Genomic DNA, 17,347 nt, shown 5'->3' with positions numbered 1-17,347 from the left:
GTGAGGAGCAGTAGTGGAATAAGCCAATGTTTGGATGAGGCGACACGTCTTCATCAGTTGCTGCCTTACAAGTGCCCTTTGTCAAAACATTGGCTTCGGCAACGTTCCTTGTTTGATCACTGCTTGTCACACCCAAGTAATATGATTTCAGTGCCCCTTTGTGTGTTTAGTACAATACTGCTTGCACATTTTAATCCCATATAATGCAGATTTTCTAGTGCAGTGGCTTTTGTGCTTCTGTTCAGTGTTGCCCGTTGGGTCATCTGTTTTCACATGCCGTTTACCTTTTACATATCTGCAGCTGCTAATGCTGGCGACTGCAAATGGGGCCACAGTGCCCATCAAGCCAGCATCTCTGTTGGTGCATTGACTGCATTCTGTTGACAGTACCTCTAGATATAAAATAAAGCTGACAAGAACTTTAGGAAAGATGCTGCTTGCATCCACACCATTCTTTTATAAGTCACCAATTGACAAACCTATTACTAAACGGGCCCTACAACACTCTTTCAACATTTCAAGTAAACCTGCTCAGTTTAACAGAACAGAAAGTTGGGATAGTTGGTTTACACTAAGCAAGATGGTAAGCACGACCCGGAGCACAAGAATGAATTGAAGGGGCAAAGAGTGTGTGTGCGGGACCCTTTATCATTCGTGTGTGCTGGTTAGTTTCGAGACAATGCTGTCATGAACATACAAGTTTAATAGTTATTCATTAATACTTGCAGTAGGGAGCCTACAATCTTGCCGAATAGATTGCCTGCTTGTTCTTTGAGAGAAACATGCCCATTTTCATGTTTATTCCTATGCACTTATAAACACAATGGTGCTATCTTGTGCCAGAGAACAACACCAATGGACCGCTTGATCTTGAGGTCGTGTGACATTAAGGCTCTGCATAATAATCGGTGGAGTAAGGCGGGCATCGCTTCTGCATGGGTTTCGTGGGACAGCATCGAATGCAGTACAAGAACAACAAAAAGTAAGCAAAGGCAGTGAGAAGGTGGTTGCCAATTACTTATTTCATACAAGGAGCATTCATAAAATATTTCTTAGAAAACATTCACAATTAGATATTGTTTATTTCTGGCTGCATTCCACACCCTTTGTAAGAGTTGTTATGCAAGGTACCTTTATAATGCCCACATCAGAAAGGACTTGTAAAAGGACAGCATTGAACCTAGAAATAAGGAACTTCATTTGTACTTTTGCATGTTTGCTAAAAAGTTAGTTTAGCAGAAAAGCTCCACATGTAGATTCAGTTCACATGTAACAAACTGCTGCATAATTTCTGGCATCCGACCTTATATCGAGAGCACACTGACCTCAAGAAGTTTTTGAAGGTGTGGAACAGCCTCCAGTGGCCTGTTTGAATCAGTTAAAAGCAGGGCCAGGTTGAACAAGGCACTACGGAAGTCGGCCTTGACCTGCAAAAGGCATGAAAAAGTGTTGCTGCATGTGCAAAGCTGAACAAAGAAATCTTTTCAGCCCTGACAATCATGAATGGAACAAACAGTGAGGAGCAGTCGGCGTGACCTTTATGTTGAAAACAAAAGAAACTACAGCCCAATTAACTAGCAACTCTCATCTTGCCATGTGAGCAATACTTAATTGACAGGACACTTTTATTGCTATGCAAGACCATATTTTCCCTCTCACATAATCTCTAAGACACCTGATGTGTGAACAATGATGCACACATAATGCCACAGATTTACTTGTTAAATGGTGCAACCACAAATTGCATAAAATGTTTATAGTGAAGTACACAGGAGGAAGTTCAGGGACGATGTAGTATTGCAGTCTCAAGTGACAATCTATTTTATAGAAATGCTGCATGTTCATTCCTTATATATGAAGATTTTTTTTGCATGAAGAATACTTGACCTTACAAATGCTCATCACCCAAAAATGCTTTTCAGACCATTCACTGCCCCAGTGTGAAATGCATCTTTACAAGAAAACTAGCAGCAGGCAACCCAACTGAAAAACAGAAAGGAAGAAAAGGTGTACTATCTCACACTATTTAATTGCATGTTTTTCACATGTGACAGAGTCACAGCTAATATGTGGTAGCTCCTAACTTAAAACAGCTTATATGGAGAAGTGAGCATTACAATCTGTGTGCCCATATGGTGCAGACACGGGGGCTTCCTAAAACACGATTTGCATGTACGTAGGACATCCAAATCATGTCCCGATGTGTGTGTACAGTTTCGGAAACAAATAGGACATCCACTGAACGTCGAGATTTGGATGTCCTACTACGAACCTCCCAAGGATATCGCACATGGACCTTTTCCAGCATAAACATGAAATCCTCCAAGAGGCTTTGTCTTTGAGTTTCCTTGTAACAGAATTATGTTCTCTTGCATGTTCAAACAACAATATGAAGCTATCATGTCTTCAGCCCGTGTGTACTTCATGCTTTGCAAATTTTCTGATGCAGCCTATGCTGAAAAGTTCAGTCAGTTCAATGAGCCACTTGTGTGTAGCAGAAGGCCTAGATGAATGGGGAGTAGGGGAGTATACTGCAATAGGATGGCTAAGTAGGATAGTTGGTGTTGCATTACAGTATCGAAACTTAGAGCACAACAAAAGACTAAAGATGAACACCACCGACTTAGAAAGTAGTCTATAGCTATAGGTGCCATGTGTTGCCACTGTGAATACTCCTCTACATCCATTAATATTGCCACGCGCATAACTGTTGGTGGTGTTGCAGGTTTGCTGCTTCTGCGGTAGCTCAGGACGACGAAGTGAACTGGGTGTCGACAACGATGAAGACACACTCTCCGTGAAGGTGTCGGACGGAAACTGTGTGCTTCCATTAGATTAAACTCAGTAGTTTTTGCCATATATATAATAACATGACTGGTGGAGGTGCTGGGTAAATTATTCCATGCACTGTGACCTACAGGAAGCTTCCAACTTGGATCGCGACCCCGGCGACGCTCACCTTTGGCGCAGCTGGTGACAGCTAGGACTACCACTAGAACTGGACTCTTTCAGTAAAGTGTACAGAACCATGACAACCAATTCAATGGCTAGCCAGACTGGAGAGACCACCACTCCACCTGCTCCGTGGATTTTCAACATGCCACGAACCCCAAGGTCATTTCACAGTGATGCTTTCGAGGCTGTAGAACACTGGCTGGACCACCACAATCGAGTTGCCAGCATCAATGAATGGGACGACCACCGGAAGCTCTGGTATGTCTACTTCACCCTTGAGGACTCGGTGTACATCTGGTTTGAAAACCACGAAGCAAGTTTGGTGGCCTCGCAAGAATTTTGTGGCCAGCTACACCATACCTACTGAAGTTCAGAACGGAAAGAGCAAGCAGAACGTGCTCTACATTCCAGGAATTAGAGGCCAAATGAGAATGTCACCATATTCGTTGAGGACATGTCGTGGCTATTCCGGCGAGCTGATCCCGGAATGATAGAAGAAAAGAAATTCCACTTGTTGATACGGGGCATGAAAGAGCCCAGGTCTCGTGCACAACCTCGTTCGCAGGTCTAGTGCACAACCCACCATGTACCGTAGCCAAATTGCTCAACGACGCAGCAACGATGGAGCATATGCTATGGCAGCAGTTGTTGCAATATGAGCACCCAAGCAGCTTTACGTCTATCCCATAGCTGCTGTTGACAGATCTATAAAACATCCTCCTCTTCCGATATGCCTGCTGACCACCACCGATTCACTTTCACAGCCACTTGCTATTGACTACAGAAGTGTTAAAAAAAATTAAATTATGGGGTTTAACGTGCCAAAACCACTTTCTGATTATGAGGCACGCCGTAGTGGAGGACTCCGGAAATTTCGACCACCTGGGGATTTTTAACGTGCACCTAAATCTAAGTACATGGGTGTTTTCGCATTTCGCCTCCATCGAAATGCGGCCGCCATGGCCGGGATTTGATCCCGCGACCTCGTGCTCAGCAGCCTAACACCACAGCCACTGAGCAACCACGGCGGGTTACAGAAGTGTTTGCGCAGATGTCCCTATTTAGGTCAACAACTACCCGGTCACTGCCTTTGTGGGCACTGGCACCGAGTATTCTGTTATGAGTGCCAGACTAGCCGCTCAACTGAGAAAAGTCACGACGCCAAGTCACGGACCAAGCCTCCGGAGAGCAGGTGGTCCTCTGTTGAAGCCAATTTGGAGATGCACCGCCAGGCTTCTAATATGTCAGTCAACGTACATTGTCTTGTTTATCGTGTTGCGCAAGTTCTCGCGGAAAGTCATCCCTGAGATGAATTTTCTTCGCCAGCACAATGCTGCTATCTATCTTCGGGAGCTGATTACAATGCTTTCCGACAACTACACCCTGGTACTGCAAGATAGTAATGCACGCAAGACAGCACGGCATGTTGTTGATGACACTGTGAGACTCCCGCAGCGAACTAGTATATGTCCACAACTGCTGAAAGCAACTGCGACCATAATAGTAGTGGCATCACTGAAGGAAACCTGTCGGTGCTCTTGGCTCGGCAAGTCTGTGTCGCCCGCAGCATTATTCAGCTGAACCGCAGGATGACTGAGCTTTTAGTGAAAAACTTCAGTGGCGAGTACTCATCATCATCATCAGCCTGGCTACGCCCCCTGCAAGGCAAAGGCCCCTCCCATACTTCCCGAACTACCCCAGTCATGTGCTAATTGTGGACATGCTGTCCCTGCAAACTTCTTAACCTCATCCGTCCACCTAACTTCTGTCGCCCCCTGCTACGCTTCCCTTCTCTTGGAATCCAGTCCGTAACCCTCAATGACCATCGATTATCTTCCCTCCTCATTACATGCCTTGCCCATGCCCATTTCTTTTTCTTGATTTCAACCAAGATGCCATTAACTCGTGCTTGTTCCCTCACCCAATATGCTCTCTTCTTATCCCTTAACGTTACACCCACCATTCTTCTTTCCATAGCTCGTTGCGTCGTCCTCAATTTAAGTAGAACCCTTTTCGTAAGCCTCCAAGTTTCTGCCCCGTAGGTGAGTACTGGTAAGACACAGCTGTTATGCACTTTTCTCTTCAGGGATAATGGCAACCTGCTGTTCATGATCTGAGAATGCCTGCCAAACGCACCCCAGCCCATTATTATTCTTCTGATTATTTCAGTCTCATGATCCGGATTTGCGGTCACTACCTGCCCTAAGTAGATGTATTTCCTTACCACTTCCAGTGCCTCGCTACTTATCGTAAACTGCTGTTCTTTTCCGAGGCTTTTAAACATTACTTTAGTTTTCTTCAGATTAATTTTTAGACCCACCCTTCTGCTTTGCCTCTCCAGGTCAGTGAGCATGCATTGCAATTGGTCTCCTGAGTTACTAACCATATCATCAGCATATCAATATCATCAGCGAGTTGCAAGTTACTAAGGTATTCTCCATTAATTCTTATCCCCAATTCTTCCCAATCCAGGTCTCTGAATACCTCCTGTAAACATGCTGTGAATAGCATCGGAGAGATCGTATCTCCCTGCCTGACGCCTTTCTTTATTGGGATATTCTTGCTTTCTTTATGGAGGACTACGGTGGCTGTGGAGGCGCTATAGATATCTTTCAGTATTTTTACATACGGCTCGTCTACACCCTGATTATGCAATGCCTCCATGACTGCTAAGGTTTCGACTGAATCAAACGCTTTCTCGTAATCAATGAAAGCTATATATAAAGGTTGGTTATATTCCGCACATTTTTCTATCACCTGATTGATAGTGTGAATATGGTCTATTGTTGAGTAGCCTTTACGGAATCCTGCCTGGTCTAAGGACTTCTGTCAACCAGAAGTCCTTAGACTTCTGGTTCTATAGGAGGAGTTCTATAGAGATTTACACAACTCTCTATAGAACTCCTCAGCCACTTGAACTATCTCATCTATATTAGTAATGATATTGCCGGCTTTGTCTCATAGCACATACATCTGATTCTTGCCTATTCCTAGTTTCTTCTTTGCTGCTTTTAGGCTTCCTTCGTTCCTGAGAGCATGCTCAATTCTATATCCATATTATACTTCCTTATGTCAGCTGTCTTACGCTTGTTGATTAACTTGGAAAGTTCTGCCAGTTCTATTCCAGCTGTAGGGTTAGAGGCTTTCATACATTGGCGTTTCTTGATTAGATCTTTCGTCTCCTGCGATAGCTTACTGGTATCCTGTCCAATGGAGTTACCAACGACTTATATTGCACACTCCTTAATGATGCCCACAAGATTGTCGTTCATTGCTTCAACACTGAGGTCCTCTTCTTCTGAATTTCTCAAGCTGGCAGGCTGCCACGGCAACCTTCTCGAATTTTTTAAAAGGCCCCTTTTGGGGCTACCAAAGCGATGCCTCAGCAGAGCTTGCATATCGCTTGCCACCCATGACTCCTCTTTGCAGTTGTTGTCGCAGTGCCATTCTTTAATGCCGATAGCCACAGCTTGTTACATGTGATTAGAGCACCCAGGAAGCAGTTAAATGAGTGAACACAATCAGCAGCCGGATGGAGGAAGGTGGCGGGATGGCGCACTGGCCTCCCCGCCATTATAGTTTTCACCCAACAGGTCAGCCATCCCCCTATTTTGATTTTTTTATGAAACCCAGTTATAACAATTATCGGTTATAACAATGGAATTTTTGTGGCACTTGATTATTGTTACAAGTGGGTTCAACTGTACTGGCTTATTGCACTACAGCCGTCGCCCATTCCACGCCATGGAAACCATACTGCCCTACCACCCTAATGCTTTGGAGTGTGTGCCCATTCCAACCACAGCACGCCATGCTGAGCAGTGCCAAAAGTTGGCGCGCCACTTCACCACCTCTGAGCAACATTGCCGGAAAAGGCTCGATGACGCCCATGCTGTACAACCTTCTCCCTCTCCCGGCAACTTTGTCTGGTTGTCAGTACCCTTAACGTTCCTGGCCTCTCGTCAAAAATTCTACCCCGCTTCAATCAACCTTATTGCATTGTCCAGCGCATGTTTTAGGTGACTTATCTTATCAGACCACTGATTCCCCCTCTGACTCCGTCATCCTGGACATGACATTGTTCACACAGATCACTTGAAGTATTACCATGAGCCACTCATTGTCACTACTGCTCGAGACGCCAAGATGGCTGCTTTTTCTACCGGGGGTGAGTGTGATGAAGAAGATGAACGCCACAAACTGGAGATGATGAACACCACCAAGAGCAGCACCATTGTCAACGTTTCATGCAAGATGACGCTGAAGTTATGGTTCAGAGTGCTGCCTGACGTAACTGCTCCAGCCGCCTGTTCCAGACATTAAACGTCATTTAAATTCTAATACTTTAACAAAACAAGTACACCACATGAAGGAATCAGATGGGCGGTAGCAAGTCCTTGTCAAGAGCTTCTCAGATGACATGAAATAGGCAAATCAAACAATTTCGAAAGAGGAACATAGCATTGACGAGGCAAGTTGGAAGCATTTATTATGGCACGACTTTGTTGGCACTAGCTTAGCATATGAAATTACTTATCTTTTTAATTTAATGACAAAAAGTGGTGGTGCGTCATCGTCAGTATGCGACGCGAGAGCCTCTTGTGACATCTTGTGATGGCGATGGCGATGATGCAGACAGTAGGCTGTCGTGAATGCTGTGAATACGGTTTCAGTTTCATGCCCAACTGCACCATGCAAGCAAATTTCGGACCAATTTTGTTGGAAAAAAAAGCATGTGCTGGAATCGGGCAAATATGGTAATCAATGAATTTCAGACCATAATACTGACAGGAAACATGTGCTACAATATTTTTGTTTGTGTGGCATCTTTCTCGATCACTTTTCAATATGTAATAGACAATGATAGGCAGTATGATGAGCACCAACTAACCTTGTTCATAACATTGCTGAATCATACGCTTCCCATATCTGCATTATTTTCTCATAACCCCCAGCACACTTGCCCACATCATGCTGAGGCATATACCACGCATAGAGTGTTTGTGGACACACACGAAATATCTCCAGTGAATTTTGGACGACATTGGGGCTCCAAATTTGGATACTAAAAGGACATCAGTTCCTGTAACGCGGTAGTTCAGCAGTTTCAGTTACAATGTGCCTTTTGAAAGTCTATGCAAGACCCTGCAAGACAGAAAAACCTTACACACTGCTGCACATGGCAATTTACCACTAAAATTTAATTGGGGCACATTAATCAGTACTTTGCCAAGGAAGCAATTAAATGCCATTACACTTGAGAAGAAACTAAGAATTATACACCAAGTGATGGAACGGAAAAGTAGGGTAGGTGCAGCTGGTATTCTAAATGCCATTCAGAAGTGCTTCGACTGGGGCTAGTTGGAATAGCATGACTGTAGGGTATTCTAGTTCACCATGTGTTAGATGTAGTTTCGACGAACTTAAGCCTGTAGCAGCAAGACTATCGCCTCCAGAACCAGTGAAGAAGACGGCTCAAGTGCATGTAGGTAAAAAAGAGCACTAATGCGCTTGACCGAGAACCTGCGGCACCCTGGCTTAGATGACCGTGGCCACAGCCCAGATGACCGTGGCCAAGCGGCTACCTCTCTGCGTCGCCTCCCACAAATTGGGAACACCGGACAACCAGGCCCAATGATGCCAGCGTCAGCACACCGACTCTACCAAGGCGAGAGTGACCTGGCCTCACGCAATCCAGCAGACATCCCGCAGTTGTAGGGTGTCCGGGAATTCTACATCGACTTGACGGACATCCGTTTATCCAGCTGGACACCCACTTCTGTATAAACAAGGTTCCAGGTCCCGGCTGCATTTCAGGCTCTGGCTGCATTTCAGGCTCCGGCTGCTACCTCCCAGCCCGGACTTCTACGACAACTTAAAACTTGCAGGCAGCCGTCTTTGCTCAGTACACCATTTCAAGTGCTTAAGTCACAACAGTTCTCGCCATTTGAACCGTCGCGTCATTCTGCGTATTGTCGTCCCACATCACCTGCATCCACCCGTGCTGATAGTCAGCACATGCCAGCCCCAGCATCAGACCTTCATTCAGACCATGAGCCTCCTCCCAATTTCAAAGGCAGCTGCGTGACGACTCTCTCCAAGGAATTCACTGGGCCAAATGCAACCGCTTTCAGCTAATCTATGGCCCGTGGCTCTTCTTCCTTGGACATTCCCGCAAAATATCTGCTTTCCGTTTGGGGACACCGCACTCATCACCGATTCAGAGGCTCTCTCACCGGCTCCACTAGCCGCAAATTTCACTCTCGCAGGTGTGGCAACGCCGCAAGCACAACCTTGGCATTGCCTTCAGTGACCACCACAAGCCTGATACTATCGACATTCGAGGTTTCGCTGCAAGCAGCAGCAGGCGAGTCTTCTGATGTTCTGTGCCCGTACCTTCCACGGATGCATGGCCTTCCCGAAATTTTGCAGAAGCAGCTCTGCCATCTGGTTTCTTCAGCTCGAGGATCACTTCTGCATCAACAACGTGAGTAACCAACACTTAGTTTTTGCGCTATCTCCATGCAAGTCGCGAGCTGCCAGACGGTCTTCTTTTGAAGCTCTGACTTCCAGGCCTGAGCATCTACCGGAGCTCTACCAGGCCTGGGCATCTACGAAAACCTGCAGTATGTCATGATTTCGCACTATGGCATCACTGTTGCTGCGCCTCACTCACCACTTACGCTGATGGTGCTGCCTTGTACATCTCTCTTGTGAACCCGACACTACCAATGAAGACAGTATCTGCTTTCCATACCCCTCTGAAGAAAGCCCTGGCAAATGAGAGACCAAAAGAGCAGCTGCCGGACTGATCATGCCATCTCGAGATCAAGGTCTTGCTCGTCCTGCTAGCCCTGCACAATCATACCCGCACTAGAAATGGTGATGTAGCATAATTCAGCAAAGGCAACAAGGCACAGCACCACTCACAGTCCTCCACCAGTGCCACCATTGCATGCCGTTCGACCACACTGTCTTCTGCGTTATTCCCCTGAACGGCCTGAACTCCTGGCACACACCAAGAACTGGCCAATACGCCTCAACTCTGCTTGCTGAGTTGCACTGCAATGGGCACGCAGACGTCGACAAGGCGAGACGGCATCCTCAACACACAAGACAATGCGCCCTCTTTCCAGACACTCTCAGCCACGACTCCCAGATAGCTATTTGTGCCCTTCATCGCAACACGGACTTTACTTGGACTTGCTAATGGACGCTATGAATTGCCCCCCATGTATATAGGCTTGCAGCCTCTGTTCTTTCTATACGAGCGCCTTTTGCATCTATTTCAATCGCGCTTCACACTAGGAGGGGGGCCCTGTAGCGGCATGACAATCACCTTCAGAGCCAGTAAAGGAGGAGACGGCTCCCGTGCATGTTAGCACCTAAAATAAAACACGCTAGCACACTCCACCTGAGCAGCTGCAGTATTGGCCGCTCCTGAGATCCCACAGCACCATGGCTGGCCGGCCTAATAAACCATGCCCATGGCAGCTCCCTCTTCACGCCACCTCCCACAAACCCTTACTACTGCTACGTATTCGGCGGCTAGACGCCGAAGGTGGCAGGACAACCGGCCCAAAGAACAGATGACCCACACAGCGTCAGGAAGACAATCACCTTTATTCCTTCAGTGATGCGATTTCTTGTGTGCTAAGTAGCCAATCCAGGGGTGGCAAAATAAAAAGAAAAGATATTGCGGCAAGTGGGGCAATCTTATCTGCAGACCGCAACGTAGATTGCGACCAGCACCGCCAACGTTACAGCTCGGCCAAAGCTACCCATTTCGGAAGGCGTTCAAGAGGATGACGCATCTTGAACAATTGGAGGTGGGAAACAGGCATCCAACGATGGAAACAAGATTGTCTAAGCACAGCACTGACGCATTTTGCATGACCACATTGTCCAAGTGCTTAGAATGGGTGAAGATGCTGAGGTGCATGCTGGCACAGGCGGGCAAGTTGAGCTAGACATTGCAGGAAGGGTGGAGAAGGCACTGAGCATCTTCAGGCTCGAAAAAGAGGCCTGTGGAGAGGGGCTGGCATGCCCAGGAGGAGGTGACGCTCATAATTAGCACTGCTCGCCGAGAGCCGAAAGGCTGCCAAGCACGTAGCGACAGGGAGCCGGCCGCAGACCTCTGGCGCAGGGTTCATCCCGTCAGCCTGCACGACAGGATCTGAAGTGGCGTTTTGAATGAGCTGAAGAAGCAAAGTAGCTGCGTCGGAAGCAACCTTGCGCCCAAGCTTAGGAAAGCCTGGCAGTTGAATTCACTCGGAGCGGAACATATGAAAACCAAACACGAGAATGAAAAAGGCTTGCGTAGGCTTCCATGCACACGAGCAAAATTTAAAAAAAGGAAACAAAAAAACTAGGGAATGTGGCTAAGGCAGTCAGCATTTGCATGGCGTTTGCCTTTCTTGTGTCACACTAGGAAATCAAACTGTTGAAGTGCTAGACTCAACCTCATCAAGCGACCATTTTTGTTTGACATTTGGTTCAACCACACTAAGGGGGAGTGATCGGTTTCAGAAACAAAGGAAGAGCCTTTCAGATAACACGAGAGCATTCTTTTTTTGCTTTGCTGTAGGCTTGCTTGCGTAATGTTAGCTTTAGACTTGCATAGACAACAGGGCGCTCCTCGAATTTTTCGTTCACCTGACAAAACAACACCCATTATGGCGACATACTGAACTAAGACAGGGAGAAAGTAATCTGGTGCCGCAACAAGCGGTTCACTGACAAGAATCTTTTTAATTGCAGCAAATGCATCATTATGCCCTGTACTCCAACGCACAATAGTAGGCTCGGTCTTGCGCAGAGCGTCTGTAAGAGGACTAGTGATATGTGCGAAGTTTGGAATGTATCTTCTGTAGTAGTCAGCTAAACCTAAAGAGGAATGCAAGTTAGTCTTTGTTTTTGGCAAAGAAAAGCTAGTGATTGCCTCAACTTTTGGTTCAGAAGGACGTCACTTCCCTTGGCCAACTACATGCCCCAAGTAGTGGACTTCAGTGCTTGCAAGACAACGTTTGCTCAGGTTGAGAGTCAAGCCTGCTTCACGAATTTGAAGGAATACCTGCTGCAGATGTTCCAAATGCTGTTGCCGAGTGCTTGACAAAACAGCAATGTCATTGAGGTAGGGCCCACCGAAAGACTCGGTGCCTGTGAGCACTTGATTGATTAGTTTTGAAAATACGAACGGTGCATTCTTGAGGCCAAAAGTGAGCCCCCAGAGGGTGATATGTGCCTGTCAGAGTCATGAAAGCGGCGAGCTTACTGGCGTTCTCCGTGAGCGGCACATGCCAGAAGCTGCGTACCATATCTAACGTAGAAATGTACTGTGCCGCAAAAACTTTCTCGATCAAGGCCTCAACATTAGGAACAGGAAACGTTTTCGTTTTTGTTATCACATTCAGCTTGCGATAGTCAATGCAGGGTCGGGGTTCCTTGCCAGGAGACTGTGGTGTTGACCGAAGGTGGAAGTCAGACTCCAGCCGTCCCGAAGTAAAAAGCCGCTTATTTAACATATACAACCAATATATATAATGAAGAACAGAAGCGCCCCCTGGGGAATAAAGAACTGAAATGAATAACGAAACTGAATATAACATACTCCCTCCCTTATTTTTAGTGGTTAGTTGTAAGTAAGTATTAGTAAGGAAAACCCCAAAGCATGCACACTGTACTTATTTACACACATTTACAACCTATGTGCACAATGTCAGACCGCCAACTATTTGGTCTGATAGTCTTGGAGCCAGGCCGGTGGCCGGCGCTCTCAGGTCGGCCGCGTTGGACATCGCACTGGCGACTGGCTCGTTGACTGCTGCTGCGGTATGCCAGGAGACAGTGCCTGCGTCCTGGGAGAAGGAGGCTGTAGCACGGCAGGCTGCAGCACATCGGGAGACAGCGGCTGCGGCGTGGCAGGCTGCAGCGCCTCAGAAGACTGCGACGTGGCGGGCTGCAGCGCATCAGTAGACCGCGGCTGCGGCATGGCAGGTGGGCCTGGTTCCCAGGTGCCTCTCTCCGGAACCCTGGAAAGCTTGGAGGCATTCCACGTACGGCCGTCTCCAAGTCGGAAAGAGGCTGGTCCCCTCCTCTTGATCACCTCAGTTGGTGAAGAAAAGGCGCAGTCTCTCTTGAAACGAACGGACGGTTTTTTGATACGGACAAAGTCGCCTACGGCTATCTTCATCTTCTTGGCGGCTCTCCTTTTGTCCGTGTAGTGCTTGCTGCTTTGCTGCTGACGCCGAACCCTTTGACGAAGTCGCACCAACTCCTTGGCTGGATCTTCCGCAAATGCTGGTGCCGAGAAACCCACGACATCCAGCCTGGTTCGGGGCATTCTACCATGCAGCAGAACTGCTGGGGCGACCCCGGTGGTGGCGTGCGGAGTACAGCGGTAAATGGCAAGGTATTCTGTGACAGCTTGCCGGAGGGGTCGTCTTTCGAGGAGTGAAACTTGAACGAAATTCTTCAATGTGCGATTAAAACGTTCTATTTCCCAATTGGCTTGGGGGTAGTATACCGAAGAATGTGAAAGACTGATGCCTCTGTTTTGCAGGAAAGTTATGAACTCACGCAAAGTGAACTGAGCTCCATTGTCACAAACGATCTCTTCCGGGTAGCCTTCACGGGCAAAAACACTTGTTAAAAAGTCTTTCACGGTGCTCGTGGACACTTTGCTGCAAAAATACACCTCTGGCCATTTAGAATGGTGGTCAACAAGCGTTACAGCAAATCTGCTGTTGTAAGCTGCATGCTCCAAAGGACCAACAATGTCTAGGCCAAGCTTTTGCCACGGCCGCTCAGGCCATTCAACAAGTTGCAACGGTGCTGGTGATGTTTTGGTGGACTTATCTGCCTCCAGGCAGATATGGCAGTTTTTTACTGCCGTTTCCACTTGCTTATCCATTCGTGACCACCAGAACCGCTCACGCAGTCGCGCCTTCGTGCGCGTGATACCTGGATGTGTCTCGTGCGCGGTGCCGATGATCTGAGCCGTGAGGGAGGACGGAACGAGGCGCTCTCCACACAGAAGCAGGTTATCGACAACAGAAAGCTCTTCCCGAATGGCGTAGAATGGTTTAGCTTCTTCTGATATGGACTTCTTTGGCGGCCGGGAACTCAGCACGAATGACTTGATGGTTTCCAGGCAACTGTCATCGAGGGCGGCCTGCCTGAACTTCTCCTAAGTCACGCAGGCTGGCTCAATGAACGAGACAATTTCTTCCTCCTTAGCAATCTCTGCCTCCGAGGTAGGTGCTGGTAGCCGAGAAAGTGCATCTGCTACAGTATTTGTGGACCCCTTGCGGTATTCAACAGTGAAATTGTAGCAAAGCAGTCGTGCACTCCAGCGTGCGATTCGGAATGGGCGTCTTCCATGTCCTTGTGACGACAGCAAGGACACCAGTGCCGGGTGGTCTGTTTGAATTGTGAAATGGCGACCCCACAGGTACATGTGCCATCGCTCACACGCCCAAATGCACGCAAGAGCTTCTTGTTCACCGACTGAATATTTTCTCTCTGCAGGCGACAGTGTACGAGATGCGAAAACGACTGTGCGGAGCTCGTGGCCACTTTGTTGCTGCAGGACTGCTCCCAGCCCACAGTCGGACGCGTCGGTCGACACAATGACTGGCAATGACAGATCGAACATCTGGAGGACTGTACTCGACGAAAGCATTTCCTTGACCCTCCGGAAACTGCCGTCTGCTTCGGCAGACCAGATGAATGGCTCATTTTTGCGAAGTAAGACTCTCATGGGCTCAACCACTTGTGCCAAGTGTGGAACAAACTTGGAGTAGTATTCTACAAGACCCAGGAACGAACGAAGGGTGGCCACATCAGTTGGCACTGGTGTGTTAACTATGGAGTCTACTTTCTCTGGAAGTGGCGAGATACCACGTCCAGTGACCTTGTGCCCTAGAAAGGCAAGTTCTGGAACGTCGAAAAGGCATTTGTTCAGTTTCAGACTTGCATTCTTGATCTTTTGCAATCCGGTCTTCAAGTCTGAAAGGTGTTCTTCTGCGGTCTTGCCAAAAATGATGACATCAATGTAGAACAACCCGCCAGGGCAGCGGTCAAGGATTTTCGCCATCATCTTCAGAAATGCCGCTGGGGCAGAAACCAACCCAAAGCAAACTCTTTTAAAACGAAAAAGGCCATCATGAGTGATGAAAGCTGTCAGATCCCTGCTGTCAGGGTGCAAGAGAACCTGATGGTAAGCGGAAGCCAAGTCAAGTTTGGAGAAGTGTGTAGCGCCTACCAAAGCGTGAAGCAGCTCCTCTGTATGGGGCGATGGGAAACTGTCTGGAACAATAGCTTTGTTCGGCTCTCGAAGGTCTACGCATATCCTGATGCTACCATCTTTCTTGTTAACAACAACGATAGGGAACACCCATTCAGAAGTATCGATGTGCTCGATGATGTCAAGGCTCAGCAACCTCTGAAGCTCATTTGATACTGGTGACCGGAGAGAATATGGCAGACGGCGAAGCTTCGAAGTTACAGGCTGCCCGCCTTGCCGTGTCTTGATGCGATGCGTGAATCCCTTAGCAAGACCCAACTCTGGACTGAAAAGTGAACTGAACTCATGTGCTAAGGCTGGCGGAAGAGCTTTGTTACGGGGCTGCGTGCTTGACGGTGTGGAAATAGAACAGGATAGCGGGTCAACAACAGTCTGCTGCGGAGCAATGGACGTGCATAAGCACTTGAGAGCAGAACCCTCAATGCGAAGATCCAAGGCTTTAATGCCGTCAAGACCGATCAGACAAGTTCCTCGGTGAACAACATAAAAACGTAGCGACGCTGTGCAGCCTTTAAACCGAACGTCTGCCTGGAAACAACCTAGCACTGGAATCGGCCGTTGAGAGTAGTCAAACAGACTAACGTGCGGAGCAGGCAGGAGCGGAACGCTCTGAAAATATCGACTGAATTCTTGCTCCGACAGGATTGAAACAGACGACCCTGAATCAACAAGGAATGTCAAAGTGACATTCACGACTTGCACTTGAACATGAATTCCGCTACGCGTGGAACGTTGCACAGTCAAAACTTCCTCAGCACCGCTGGATGACGAAACATCTTCATGAAATTCAACTTCACGGACTCTCCTTGCATTTGGGTTAGCTTGCGGTTGCATACCCTTTGAAAGTGGCCCTTGCGACTGCAAAACGAACAAGTCTTGCCTTGCGCTGGGCACTGCGGCGCTGATGCGATGTGGTTCCGCGAGCCGTATCGTAAACAATGTGACGAACCGGAGCGACTACTCTGTTCTTGGTTCCGCTCAGGGGGGCGGCTCCGCTGCGGCGCACGTGAGCCGCCCGCGCTCCTCGTTAAATTCTGCTCTAAGGTGGCTGCCGGTTGTGAATTCCTTTTTTTCGAGGCATGCGACGATGGTTTACGACGCTGCCGCAATGAAATTGCATCGACCGAAGCAGAAAGCTCCTTTAGCTCTTCAGCCGCCTGCTCAAACTGAAGTGCAATTCGAACAGAATTCTCGAATGAAAGTGTGGAACCCTCGAGCAGTAACCACTCACGTACGCGAGTGGAAGCTACGTCGGCAACGAATTGATCCCGCAGAGCATCATCTTGCGAGGCAAACGAACAATGTGACGCTAGCTCCCGTAGAGCGGCAACAAAATCATGAACGGACTCGCCTGTGTGTTGGCTGCGGCGGTGAAAGCGATGACGCTCGATGATAACGTTGCGCGACGTCGAAAACTGGTGCCGTAATGCAGCGAGTGCAGAGTCGTATTCGTCAGGAGGGGCCACGACAGACTTGTCATCGGCGCGTGCTGCGGCACTTGGCGCGGCCGGTGCTGCGGCGCTGGTCCCTGCATGTAGCGTCTGATAAATATGCTGGCCCTCCGTCCCCAAACAATGCAAAAGAATAGCCTTGCGTTGCTCCGGCTTGAATGCAGCGGCTCCGGATGCCAGTAAGTACACGTTGAACATCGGCTCCCACTGCTCCCATGGCAATGACTGACGGCCAGGCGTCGAAAAGAAAAACGGTGGCGGAGCAAGGCCGGTGAAGCTCATGGTGGGCGCATACGGACGGCGCAGCGGGGCTGGGGGTACGTTCACGACATCTTCGTCGCCAACATGGTGTTCACCGAAGGTGGAAGTCGGACATATACAACCAATATATATATAATGAAGAACAGAAGCGCCCCCTGGGGAATAAAGAAGTGAAATGAATAACGAAACTGAATATAACAGACATTCTACAATAAACATTGGTGACACATATTCGCTTTCTGCTGGCACAATTCGACCCAGTGTCAACATGTTCTGAACGGAATCGTTCAACAGCTTCTCATGACAAGACGAAAATCTGCGCATTCTTGTACGGATGGGTTGGTCAGATGTCAACTCAATGTCGTGTTCCATA

The 17,347-nt window shown here is 48.1% G+C and overlaps 2 protein-coding genes across 4 annotated transcripts in view; both read right to left on the bottom strand.

Annotated features, from left to right (window-relative positions):
• The window catches only part of Tmtc3 (Transmembrane O-mannosyltransferase targeting cadherins 3), a 789,094-nt gene that overhangs the window by 29,311 nt on the left and 742,436 nt on the right, over nucleotides 1-17,347 (bottom strand). For all 3 annotated transcript variants that reach the window (XM_050185292.3, XM_050185293.3, XM_055074786.2), the window contains one exon: nucleotides 1,326-1,427. In XM_050185292.3, coding sequence (XP_050041249.2) covers nucleotides 1,326-1,427 — 102 coding nt within the window. The remainder of the gene's footprint in view (nucleotides 1-1,325; nucleotides 1,428-17,347) is intronic.
• On the bottom strand, nucleotides 3,116-17,058 carry LOC140217071 (uncharacterized; the record flags this gene model as incomplete). The annotated part of the gene is made up of 3 exons (XM_072287488.1): nucleotides 3,116-3,249; nucleotides 9,352-9,429; nucleotides 16,143-17,058. Coding segments are annotated over 3 exons (1,128 nt in total), but the record flags the coding sequence as incomplete, so codon positions are not given.

Source organism: Dermacentor andersoni, chromosome 4 (genome assembly GCF_023375885.2).
Source record: "Dermacentor andersoni chromosome 4, qqDerAnde1_hic_scaffold, whole genome shotgun sequence".
Lineage (NCBI taxonomy): Eukaryota > Metazoa > Arthropoda > Arachnida > Ixodida > Ixodidae > Dermacentor > Dermacentor andersoni.
Note: the sequence above shows the minus strand (reverse complement) of the source record. Positions and strands in the feature narration are given on the sequence as shown.